The sequence below is a fragment of the Drosophila eugracilis genome, unplaced genomic scaffold (assembly GCF_018153835.1).
Source record: "Drosophila eugracilis isolate 14026-0451.02 unplaced genomic scaffold, ASM1815383v1 contig_2167, whole genome shotgun sequence".
Taxonomy (NCBI): Eukaryota; Metazoa; Arthropoda; class Insecta; order Diptera; family Drosophilidae; genus Drosophila; species Drosophila eugracilis.
The window spans coordinates 2,222,942-2,236,002 of NW_024573052.1; the positions used below are offsets into that span (position 1 = coordinate 2,222,942).

Sequence of the window (13,061 nt, forward strand, 5' to 3'; positions counted from 1 at the left end):
AACACCAAGATAAACTTGCTTAAGTGACTTACTTTAGATAACGATATTCTCGGGTAGGACCTAAGCCTCCACCCCCTTAAGAACCTCATACCTCAACCAAACGATCCCGTGCCCAAAAACTAGAAACCAAATCCCAAATTCCATTATTCCCGCTCCTCAACGTCAAAAACTTCTAAATGCTAATAACTACACAATGCAACCTCACTCCGTGTTCATAATCCGAAGGAGTTGTTCAATTTTTAGGGAAACCTCGGTGCGGTTTCGATGTTGCAAGAATAAAAAACCAAATGGAGACGTTTTCTTTGTTCAAATGTTGCCAATTTGCATAATACAAGTGTTATAGTACCATATACCATATGGAGTATGAATAATATATATATTTAGAGACGAACTTCAGGGCATTGTGCCCTGTGAAAATTCCAAAGAATCCGATGAAAAACGAATAAGCAAATATTTATCTATATACAACAACAAGAAACAACTAAAGCGTAGTTCTCTTTGCATATTAATTATTAACCGACCTACAAGCATTAGATATATGTGTAGAATACTGCGAATATTGTTGAACGATACGATGATGATGACGATGATTTAATTGGAACTATATAGGTAACAATCCAGAACAAAAGGTAAACAAGCCCACGACGCCACGAAACGCGATTAACGCAATAAACAAAGTTTTCGTAGCTTTCTAGATCGTAAGACGAAACAAATTAATTAAACGCAACAAATTTGATCGCGAAAATCAAGAAAACACCAAATAAATTATAGACAAACCAAGCAAAACACAAACAAGAAACAAAAAACAAAATCGTTGTAATGTTAAAGCAAATCTATATGTAAATCAATCTGCAAAACGCTACATAAACGTAACAAACGAAACATTAAACACAGCCACAAAATATTATTATATGAAATTAAATTAAATTGAAACCTTAAAAGGCATAGCTGTTCGAAACATTATACCGATAATAACGATATTGAAGATATATTCAACATTTTTATGTGTCTGCATATTTGAAAAAATGATATATTATTGAATAAACCATATTACAAATAACCTTTCGAGAAATCACATGGTTTTACTGCCTTTCGATTTTCAGACACTCTTCAGAACTGATCTCTCATCTGCAGTTAATGATAATAATACTTTAATAGTATATAAACCTCACTCCAATAAAACTCGATCGGAAGAATTCACGTTCATTAATTACTATACGGCGACAGTTTTTATTTTGTTCAGCAATAGGAAAAAAAAGGTTTTGTAAAAAAAAATAAGGTGTACAACCACGGAACTTTCAAATAATTTATATATATCTTATAATATATTTGCTCGTGTATGTATATGTGTAACCTAAGGTTAGCACTGTCGAACTTCCATAACTCAGATTAATTTCTTTTTTTTAGAATTTAAGGAGATTTCCTAACTATAAATATTCACATTTTGCGGTTATTGATTGTTCTTATTTTGGGGGATAGCCAGCCAATAGTTTTAAACGGATTTGTTATGGACAAAGAAATGGTAGTTGGTGGTTAAAATTTTTTAAAAGACTCGGACCACAAATTCGAGCTATGGAAATCCGACTGTATTTCAGATGCCCTAAATTAATCAATAAGTTACATGTTTAGGTTGTCGTATTCAATTCAGTTTCACTTAGGAATTACTTCAGGCTTCATTTTTAATTCTAACTATGTAAATACGTATTCCCAGCTTACCTCTAGTTTAAGTGATTTCTTTATGCTCATAGTGTAATGAATAATATCGTTTAAATAAATACCTTAGCGCTTAGGTGTAGTGATGAAGTTCTATACAAGTTGATGAATCGATGACTGGGATAACAGTCTATGCTTTATCATACATGTGGCGGCCTGCTATTTGAGCTACGCGAACACCCCGCTAGTTTAGTTTAGATTACGTACAAAAAGTTCTACAGCTCGCTTCAAGCGAATCAGATTCAGCTTGGGCGACGGACCTGGTTGGACCCGGTCCAGAGCTATGGCTCCTCCTCCAGCCGAAGGTCGTGGCAGAGTCGAGTGGTCAGGTCGTAGCACAGGTGACTGCCCCCGCTGCTATCTTCAGACTCTGGCGGAGTGCTGCCAGGAGCTGTGCGAGTTGGAGCGGTTTGACTGTCCATTCCCAGACCCACCGGCGAGTAAGGTGGCGGTGTAATCGAGTACGAGGGCGATGGCATCATTTCACCTGGCTCATCCCGCTGACACTATTGCGCTCCTCCGAGCGCAGTGTCCTTTATATCGCCTGGTGGAGGAACCTCTTTCATGGATTCAACCTTAGCCACAATCTTAAGGGCTGGGCCCAACTTCATGCCCATGGCATGCACCAAATGGTTCTCCTTTAGCAACAAGAGCGCCTGGCCGTCGATCTCCTGCTGTATAAAGTCGTCCACATAGTCCTGACATCCAGGCAGTTCTCGAATGAAGTTGCTAACCTCCTCCACACTCCAGCTGCTGATTGGCGGGCGATCCGATCCATTCACATTCACATTGGAGGATGGAAGTGCCACTGCAGGAGTGACCACTCCAGGCGGAGCTACTGCCATAGGTACAGGAGGTATTGCAACTGGCAACGGCAATGCCAGCGGCAACGAAAGCGGGGAAGACGCTGGGATAGCCGCTAGCACCGGCATTGGAATCGATGGAACCTCTGTTGGAGCCGCTTGGATGGGCAGCGATTCGGACATTGCCTGTAGGGCTTCTGTCTGCATTTTTTCCTCGGCCATAGCTTCGTCCAGTTTGTCCACCAACGCCATGGCGTCCACTCCAACAATGCCGCCTGTTCCAAGGCCGTTGGTCTCCCCTGAGCCCACTCCACCGATGCCATTCTTCGCCTGTCTGGCGCACCCTGGCGAACAGTAGCGCTTCCGTTTGAGCTTCGATTTGTGTTCCAGCTTGCCACACTGCTCGCAAGCAACCATATCCGCTGCTGGAGCCGACGCGATCCCACATGGCTTGATGTCTTCCTGCATGGCTGCCTTTTTCTCTGATGAAGCAAAAGGAAACAGGTAAGTTTGGGATTATATAAGGCTAACGGTGGCTTATACTTACTTGGCGGCTCATCGCTGACATCCTTGTCAGCATACCGTTGCCTGGTGACAGGGAATGGTTCGTTGGCCTCCTGTATGATAAAACCATCGATGACATGGGTTAGCACATTTGGCTTTATCATCGCCTTAGGCAGATCCTTAGCACCATTGGTATTACTCGTCGTAGTGGTTGTGGTGGTGCTGGTGCAACTTGTGGTCGAAGTGCTAGAAGTGGTGGTGGTTGTGGTAGCGGTGGTACTAGCTGTGGTGCTTCCTGTCATTCTGGCAATTCCAATCCCATTGCTAATCGTTGTCGTGGTTGGCGTTGAAGTAGCGGACGAACTGGAGGTAGTCACCTTGGGTTCCTCCTTTCCACTAACAGTGTTGGGAGTGGTGCTGCTGCTCGTCGGCTGAACTGCATTGCTTTGCTTACTGCTGGGAGTGGTAGGTGTCTTCGATGGCGTGGACGCCCGATCTGCGACTTCTCCATTGGGCAGAGCCTCACTCGTGGAACTGCTGGCCTCTACGGACGAACTGATATTTGCAGAAGCGGAGGATTTGGGTGTGGTGCAGATGTCTTGACCAGATACAGCCGTCATTGGCGAATCAATAGGCACCAGAGTAGCGGTGGGTGCTTTCGAATTCGCATCCTTTGTGGGCGTGGCAGGAAAACTTCCCCCGCTACTAGCACTGCTGAGCGTTACAAGCTGACCCGGCGATGGAGTAACAGCAGTGCTAGTCACAGAAACCGTCACCGGCGGAGCAGTAGATAAGTGGCCCACAGTGGCATTCATCATCGAAGTCATGGCCAGAATGGGATTAGTGGTGGGTGAGGGCGTTGTTGGTGTAAGTGAAGGTGGTCCCTGTTGCTGCTGTTGAGATGCTGCCGCTATGGTGGCATTGATTAGCTGCTGCTGTTGTTGTTGGATCTGAGCAGCTTGAGCTTGAGCCTGAGCCTGTGCCTGCTGCAGACTGGCCACTGTACTGCTGGTGACCAGGGGAGTGCTGCTCTGATTGGTAATCGTGACCACACTACTGGTGGGAAGCGATGAGGAACTGCAAGTGCCAGGCTTAGCTGTCTGGAAGATGGCGCCTGAGGCGGAGAGAGCTGCCTGCAGAGCACTGGAGGTAGCTATGCCAGCTGGCGTCGTCGTCGAAGAAACCGAAAAGGGCACGCTGCTCAACTGCAGCTGTCCGGTTTGCTGCTGCGATTGCTGCTGCTGCTGTTGGGCGGTCGCTCCCACCGCTCCACCCACTACAATCTGCTGGATGATGCTCTGCTGCTCACGCTGCTGTTGTTGCTGCTGCGCTTGGGCCTGCACTTGGGCTTGGACCTGTGCCTGAGCCTGTTGCTGCAGTTGCTGCTGGATCAGCTGGTTGTGAAGTTGTTGCTGCTGCTGGGGTGTGATGAATGAGTTGGGCGCCACCTGCAGGATCTGCTGAGTAGCATTGGCAAGTGCCTGCTGCTGCTGCGCCTGTGCTTGTGCTTGGGCAACTTGCTGCTGCTGCTCCCTTTGCTGTTGCTGTGCCTGGGCAACCGCCTGCTGTTGTTGCGCCACCGCTTGCTGTTGCTGGGCGTTTACCTGCTGCTGTTGTTGGGTGACTTGCTGCTGTTGTTGCTGTTGCTGGGCCTGAACAGCCGCCTGCTGCTGCATCTGAATGGCAGCGATCTGCTGCTGGAACATTTGCTGCTGTAGGAATTGCTGCTTTTGAATGAGCATCTGTTGCTGCTGTTTGTCCACTCCTGCCGCAGTGGCTGCATGGAGAGTCTGTCCATTCTGGAGGGTAATGGGAGTGCCTGTCGTACTCATCACAACCATTCTGTAGGAATTCGGGTAAGTAATAGTTAATATCATCATATTGATACTGCACATCAGAGACTACTCACTTATTGCCCGCCGCATTGACCACCTGCTGGAGATTCGTTGCCTGCTGTTGCTGCTGCACGGTGGTCAGGTGACCCACCACTTTATTTTGGCCTGCGACCTGACCATTTTCTGTCTTCAAGGTGGGTAGAGCGGGTCGCACGGGCTGCTGCTTGTTACGCATCTTGGCCTTCAGCAAACTCTGGTTTTGAGCTGTCTGTGTGGATACGGAACTGGCTGGACGCACTTGGGTTCCATTGTGAGGCATAATTGGAGCTCCAGGCCGCTGCAGAGTTGCTGCCGTGAGTTGCTGCTGCTGTTGCTGCAATTGGGCAGTGGCAACAGCTAGCTGCTGCTGCTGGGTCTGGTTAGTAGTGCCTGCCTGCTGCTGCTGTTGCTGCTTGGGAGCAAGTGCATCGAGTTGGGTGCGTGCCTTGGTGGGAGTCTGGGTCACATTGCACTGGATGATCTCTGTGGGAAATAGTGTACCTTAGTGTCTGAAGAAATGTCATTTAATATGTAGATATTCTTACGGTTCTGCTGCGTCTGCAGGGTCTGTGTCGCCGGTTGCTGTTGGATGAACATGCCCTGGGTCCCGTCTGGCTGGTTTCGCAGGATGATCTGATTTGAGCCAAAGGGCTGCAGTCCGTTTTGCCAGAACCAGGGGATTTGCATTTGTTGCGCTTGTCCAGCGTTCAGGAGTTGGGCAGTCTGAACCGACTGGGCGCCGACTCCGACTGGTAAAGTTGACTGCGAGACTTGGACGCACTGTTGAGTGGTTTGGGTGGTTTGCTGCTGTTGCTGTTGGACCTGCTGTACCTGCTGGGCCTGTGACGTTCCAGCGGACCCTGTACCCGTCGCCGCCTGCACTGTGCTGCTCGTAGTGGTCACCTTCTGGACCACTTTCTGGGCCAGTTTGCCCTGCGCATCCACTCCCACTTTCGCCAGAGCGGCTGTCAGCTGTTGCTGCTGCTGTTGTTGCTGCTGGGTGAGTTGCTGTTGCTGTTGCTGCTGGCTTAGCTGTTGCTGCTGCTGTTGGGTAAGTTGCTGCTGCTGGGCGGCGGCGGCCATCGACTGCAGTAGATTCTGTTGTTGCTGCGGCGAGTGCGAGATGACATTCACCGGCGAGATAAGCAGCGTCTGGGGCGACTGGTTGTGGTTTGACGGAATACAGGTGGCGTAGTTGCCTCCGGCGAATCCCGCTTGTGCTCCGATCATCTGCTTGGCGTTCTGCGTTGTGGTAGTGAGCATCTGGGGACCGTTGCCCTGGAAGGGCTTGCCGGCGGTTATCACCTGGATGGGCTGCTGGCCGAGGCCGCCTGGATGCAATAGATTGCCCGACACAATCATCTGCGGGTACAAGAAGCTGGTAGAGGGCTGCATCAGCTGCACAGTCCTCCCCTGAGTCCAATCCCCGCCCACTCCTCCAGTGGCCCCCGCTAGCTGCATTGGCGACATGGTGCTGATGGCGGTGGACTGCTGAGAATTTGCTGGACTAGGTGCTCCTCCTGCTGCTCCTGCGTTCCCCGATGCTCCACCTCCCGCTCCTCCGCCTCCACTGGCATCTGAGAGCTGCTGCTGCAATTGCATTTGCTGCTGGACATCAATGATATTGGCAGCATGCTTCAACTCTGCGCCCCCTCCGCCAGTTGTGTGTGGTGGGAACTCTTGCTTCACTTGGATGCCAAAGGGATTGCTCGCATAGAACTGTTGCAGCTGTTCAGGGGAGATCTGTAGCGGCACGCTGGTAGCGGCCGCCACCTGTTGGGCGGGACTCTGTGACTTCTCCAGCTTGTTGCTGCGTGTTTTTGAGTTGTGTGTACTTGGTGAGCTGCTTAGAAGCGGCAGTAGTGGGTGGCGCCGCTTGATGGGTGGTGTTCCGGCTGTTCCACGTGCCTTGGTGCTTGGAGATTGTGATGGGCTGTTGGCAATGTCCTCGTCTAAACAGATGCCTGCCTTCTGGGAAAGTGTTTCTAGGCACCTGAGTGGTCGCTGGGGATCCTCTTGAGTGTTTGTGGGACCTTTTACCGATACGCCGTGTGCAGGTGAAGATGCTGGTGACGGTGTTGTTGTTGCTGCTTCTGCTGCTGGTGTTGATTCACTTTCTGTGGCCGCACTGCAGGAAAAAGAGAACGAAGAAGCGGACACAGACGATCAGTAAACATCGCGGATAAGCACAAACATACACAGACACACTTGGGGCGACTCCGAATGCGTGGGGCATGCTTCATATTCATATTTATATTCGTATTCATATTCTTTTATCGCTTGACCAACGAAGCACACAACAACAAATGGTGACTACAAGTCACTCCCGCCAAAGAGCTCTCATTCCCTCTCTCCCAGCTGAGTGGAGAGAGCAGAAGAGCACTCGCACTCTCACTTGCGTTGAAAAGATAAACGGTGGAAGTGAAAAGAGATTGTGCGAAAGAGACGCATGATCATTGAGAAAGACAAAGACGGGATCGTGTAAAAATGCACTCGCCGTCCAAAAACAGCAAAGAAAACGAAAACAAAATCGAGACGAAAAAGTGAGACGGCACGAGATATACTTTGTTTTGGGTGATCATTCACACACAAGGTAACTCAGCTACAGGGGACATCGCTTAAGTAAAACGGGAAATATAATAATAAAAAAAAAAATAAGTTTACATAACTTAAACTGAAATAGGTCCTTAAAGCTTATTCAAAAATGTAATATTGCTCTGTGTTTAATTTTCTTTTTAAAAGATTTACTAATGTTTACAGTGTTTTTTCAAAGTTCTTAAATGATCGCAAGGCAGGAACCTCCGTTAGAAACTATTTCTCAATTTATAATGCTCCGTGACCCACTAAAAGTACACTGTTTTGCATGTATGCAACACAGTGTTTAAAGGAGGTCACTTGTCAGAGTTGCCTGTGCCCTCAACTTCTATTTTTAGTTGCCTTGCTCTCCTGCTCTCTGTTGCTCATCCTTTCCAGCCTTCCTCCTATGCTTCCTCCTCATGCTCCTACTGCTCCCCCGCAGAGGGGAGTTTAAGTGGGAGTAAGCGAGACGACCTTTATTTATGGTGTTCCCATTGCCGATGGCCAAGGCGCATAGAACCATCATGACAGTGGTATCCACGAGGGCAGGTTCAAAGACCTGCAAACGAACCCGAAATGTTCCTAGTTGTCCAGAAGTAACTAATGGTCGCGGTTTCAGATGACCAACGGAGGAGCAGCCGGTGACCCCCGTAATGGCTTGAAGTTACAGTTACCCTTGGTAAGTATCGGGGGTGGATTTCCATTAGGTAGGGTGAGAGTGGAACGGATTCGGAATCGAACTAGCCACAGCAGCATCATCCTCAAACTTGCAACCAAAAGACTGGTTTCTCTCCACTGTGCGAGTGTTTGAGTGAATGCATGATTTTGTGTTTGTGTGTGTGCAGGCAGACGGCTTACAACAATGGCAAAGCCATCATCATTTGATTTTCCTTTCCACCGAAAATTAAGTTGCAAGAATCAGAAACAGACGAAGAAGAGAAGGAAAACGAAGAGGAATAGGCAGAGGCAGGGAGGAATGACAACAATGCGGGGCAAACAACAAGCAAAGAGCATGCGCCGACGACGGCGTCTCGAAAAATATGTTTTCTCCTCCATTCAGTTTTTATCGTTTTCATTTTTCATTTCTTAGGTCTACAGGGTATGCACATCATATATGTATTATAAAGAGCACCTGTGCACGCGATCTTACATAAAAAAGCGCAACGACGACAACTCTAAACGCCGCACAGCATTAATTGTGTATTTTCTTCTTTTTTTTTTTTTGGCGTTTCTGTTTCTTTCGTTGTTTTTATTCCAGGCGACGACACTCTCCACTATCCGATACACTTTCCAGCGCAATGCTTACGTCGCCAGCGTCGCGACGACCGTAACTATTTTCGATTCTCCTCATTTTCATTGAGTATTCCGGTATTGCGGTATTGCATTCACTAATCACTAATCGTCAATCGTCAACACAGATGTGCAGTTGTCGCCAAAAAAAAAATAAATAAAACGGCAATGGCAGAGTATGTGTGCGTCGCGTCGTTCCGAGACTTTTTCTGCGCTCAATACATATGCGACACCAAATCGAACTCGGAACAGATGAGAGCGCAAGAACCGCACGCCGCCAAGTTTAGTCTCAAACTGAACCGCGCGCCACAGCGACAACTCTACTTTCGGTTGGGAAACAAAATGAATGCGCATGTGTGTGTTGCGTGTGTTAGTGTGCAGCTGGGCATGAGACATGGAACGAACGGTTTCGTCTCTCTGCGACTAATAACTTTTCTCTATACCGAAATGCGCGGGTGCGAGTGCGACGGCACTAGGGGTGGCCCGCGTTGGAGAGTGCGTGTGAATGGGACGCCCTCTGCTCGCTTTGGGGTTGGAAAGAAACGGCAGCAGTTCAGTTGACAAAGCAAAACGAGTAAAAAAAACAGGAATTGAGGCTACAGCTGGCGGGCATGTGTGTGTATGTGTGTAGGTTTCAACCACCCCGACAGTGAGCCCCTTCCCCCGCTGAAAAGAAATACCCTACACCGAATCCAGTTTTCTGTGTCTGTACACTCGAATGTCTACCGCTCGATTCCGATTGTTGCTATACTTCATCTTCTTTTTTTCATCCATCACAACCACCACTACCTACTACCTAGTGCCTCTACCTTTTTTCTCCCTCCCTCATTTTCTTTTTCTCATCGGATCGGATCGGCTGTATTTTATTATTAGTTGTGCTTGTCGGAAACAGACGGTTTACGAGAAAGGGGAGGGATAGCGTATGCGCAGAGGAAGAGCGAAATGCTTATTTCACTCACTCTGCTAAACAGTGGCATGAGATCCATTATTATTGTGTTCGACTCTGCTGTTGTCGCTGTCGCATAGGCACAGTGGAATCATTTCTTTAGAAACTTATTTGATAGTATATCAAATAAAATTATAAAAATAATCACAAACAAAATTTGTCGACATAGTTTTAGAGATCTAAAAACCATTATCAGAACAAAAAATTACCCGGAAATATCGTTAAATCGTACATCGTTATCAAAATTTAGATTATTTTATAAATGTATATTATTGGTATTCGTTGTTTCTTACACGTGTGTATAAATTTTTACTTAAATATTCACCATCTCTAGCACACTGTGCCTGTCTGTGGTATTTCATTTTTCATGTTGTGCCTGCCTCTGTGTATACATACATACATACATACGTGAGTTTGTCGGTGTTCTTCTTTTCCTCCTCACACCATCCAAAAACAACGCTATTGAGCTCCACAAATGTTCATCATTCCGATTACTGTTGTTGTTTTTTGCTTTGGGTTCGACAGAATTTCGTTTCGTCTCATTTGTTTTGGCTTTTTGCTGCCGCCATATTATTTTCATGCTCGTTAAGTGCTTTTGCTCTCTTACTCTCTGGTTTGCTTTTTTTGTTCTCTTTTGGTGTGTGTTTGTGCACTGTGTGTGGATTCAGCTTGATATTGGTTTTGTACGTTTTTTTTGCAGAGCTTTTTTCTTATTAGTTGCCAGCGTCCTCCTTTGACGTTATTTCCCTCTTTCGCCTCTTCTTCGCGCGCTCAACTGTACAAGAAGTCGAGCATGCGCTCTTCTTCTTGCCAGTCAATTAATTGCCCCCAACTTATTGGGCTATTGTTGTTGGGACGAATGCGGTGTGAGCGAGAGAGCTAATATTTGCATTTCGTAAAATTGTCAAATGCTTAATGAGCGTAAATTGCTTTGCGCGTGCTTTCTTTATATATGTATGTGCATACATACGTACATATGCATGGCCTCTCGCTCTTAGGCATTAGCGCATACATCGCTCTCCCTTGCACTCTGTAATACAAACTTACACGAACTTACCTGTTGTTGTATCCTTGCTGTTGGTAATTGCCAGAATTTCCTTCACCATTTTAGAAAACTCGAAATCTTGAAGTAATCAACATTTGCATAGATACATGCCCCTAATGTTTTTGTTACAATCGTAATAAAGCCGGCAGAGGCATTAACATTGTTGTCATAGGCGTGGCTAACGGTGAAAATGGATCTGTTACAGGATCTCCAACACATTGAAGGGTGCGTATTCCTGTTCTACGGGTACAGTGAATATTTGCTAAAAGACCTATGACAAGAAGTATTACAAAATGTTTTAATAGGTGCCATCTTTTGGTTATGCCTCTTAGCACTGAAATGCACCAAAGATTTGAAAATAAACATTTAAATGTACAATTTTTAATTGAAAAAATATAAAAAGAAGTAGAACTCAGTTTATTTCTTTAACGGAACATTTTCTTTTAATAAATCATTTGGCATTAATCGAATCATCCCCTTTATCGTAAAGCTTTACCCTGATTCCGTTCCGCAGTCCTTGGGTGACCTGTAACTTTGGAGTTGGTGGGATCACCTGCAGGGATGCTTTATGCTCTCTTCTGACACGTATACTTTTTATTAGGGCCAATTTGTGAATTTCGTATCGATAATTTTATCATAATTCACAAATCATAAGTCAATATAGATTTATAAATTCAGGTTTGATGTTCTAAAACGAAAAATTATATAGAGAAATTATAAAGATATTTTTGATAAATAATACAAATAAAATAAAAAGCAGCCCAAATAAGTATAAGTTTTTCCCCAGAGAGGTGAGTTACTGTACCCAGTTCGCCGCCACTATAAAAAGGGTTTAAGGGGATAAAGTGAGTTTTTCAGGATTGCAAAAAGGGGTTGCCCTTTGACACTTGCAGACTTTGGCGACCTCTGTGCACCCTTAACCACCATTTTAGGCGGTAGTGCAAATGATTTCTATGATGATCAAAACAGCTACAATTACCCCCGAAATCATTGCTTTTTAGTCTATAAACTGGTCGGACACCGAATTCAACCCTTTATAATATTTTTAGGGGTAGTGAAACGGTTAGTTGAGGTGATCACAAGGCACCAAAACACAAACAAAGGGAGTTGCAGTGTACTCAGTGATGAATTCTCCATTTGGGTAAAAGACTAAGCTTAATGTGTAATTTTTAGTATTAAATTTACTTACCAGGCTACATTTTGATACTGTTCACTAAATTAGCATATTCTTTGTATCATAGTATTATTAATATTCCAGGAATTTTGATAAAAACTTTTTATTTTGTTCTAGTTTAAACTCGAATTTCTGCCTTTTATGATTGCAGTTTTTATCATATCATCATTAGCGAACTTTCGATTGATAATCGAAAAATATTAGTATCGATAATAATATGCCGACTTTAAAGTTAAACGTCTCTAAACTTTGGTGATTTGATTATCTAATATTCTTATTATAATTTACACCTTTAAACACAATGTTGCTATTTTTGTGGTAGAACTGTTTATTGTAAAAGTTAAACTTCTGAAACTTATTTGTAGGCTTGCAAAGTTATATAGCCGAAATGTTAGTCATTTTTAAACTAAGTAATGTTCCAAAAAGTTGTAGTATATTAAGATTATGAATTATTCATGTGTATAAATTAGGTAGAGATAATGTTTTTGAAAGTAAGAGTGTTATGAATATATATATATATATATACATTTTTTAGGCGGACTTAACGTACTCCATTTTGTTTTACGAGCCACCACAATACAACAACAATAATTCATAGGTAAACCTACCGATCTCAACCCAAAGTCGCTGTTCTGCCTCTGCCGGCGTCGCTGCTTAATTGCGTCCAATAACAAAATGCCGACGGGAAGGTCGAAGCGGAAAAAATGGAAAACGAGGGGAGGGTTGGTTAAGGGTGAGAAGTAAGAGAGGCGCTGGGTGTGTCGTTTCCTCTACAGTGTTGAGGCCAAGACAAGGACAACAACAGAGCACTGGGAGCTCTCTTTCTGCAGCATTGCTTTTTTTGTGGGCGTGTCAGAGCCATGTGGTGAGTTTCTAGTATAACAGTTTTAATAAAGGAAATGGTTGACATTTTCAATCTCTAATTCTTTTCCTAATTAAAGTCGTTATATTCAATCGAGTATTTTGGTAAGATTTTGCAATTGAAACCTTGCCAAGTGGTAAACCTTTTATACATCTGTTGGTAAATGAAAAAAACCGTTGATGTTTAGTTATATTCTTGGCAATTTGATTTACAAATTGCTGAATCTTTGCAACTAACTTTCTTAATCAGATCTGTGCAGATCTGACAATAGCA

The 13,061-nt window shown here is 44.9% G+C and overlaps 1 protein-coding gene across 1 annotated transcript; it reads right to left on the reverse strand.

Moving 5' to 3' along the window:
- Positions 1-1,196: 1,196 nt before the first annotated feature.
- Positions 1,197-10,813, reverse strand: LOC108103626 (polyhomeotic-proximal chromatin protein). Its single transcript, XM_041818467.1, has 6 exons — positions 10,765-10,813; positions 8,622-8,772; positions 5,440-7,022; positions 4,930-5,377; positions 3,064-4,862; positions 1,197-2,998 (listed from the first exon to the last, which is right to left on the reverse strand). Exons 1-6 carry the CDS (start codon positions 10,811-10,813, stop codon positions 2,220-2,222), a joined length of 4,809 nt encoding a protein of 1,602 aa, XP_041674401.1. The 3' UTR covers positions 1,197-2,219.
- Between the last annotated feature and the right edge of the window lie 2,248 nt (positions 10,814-13,061).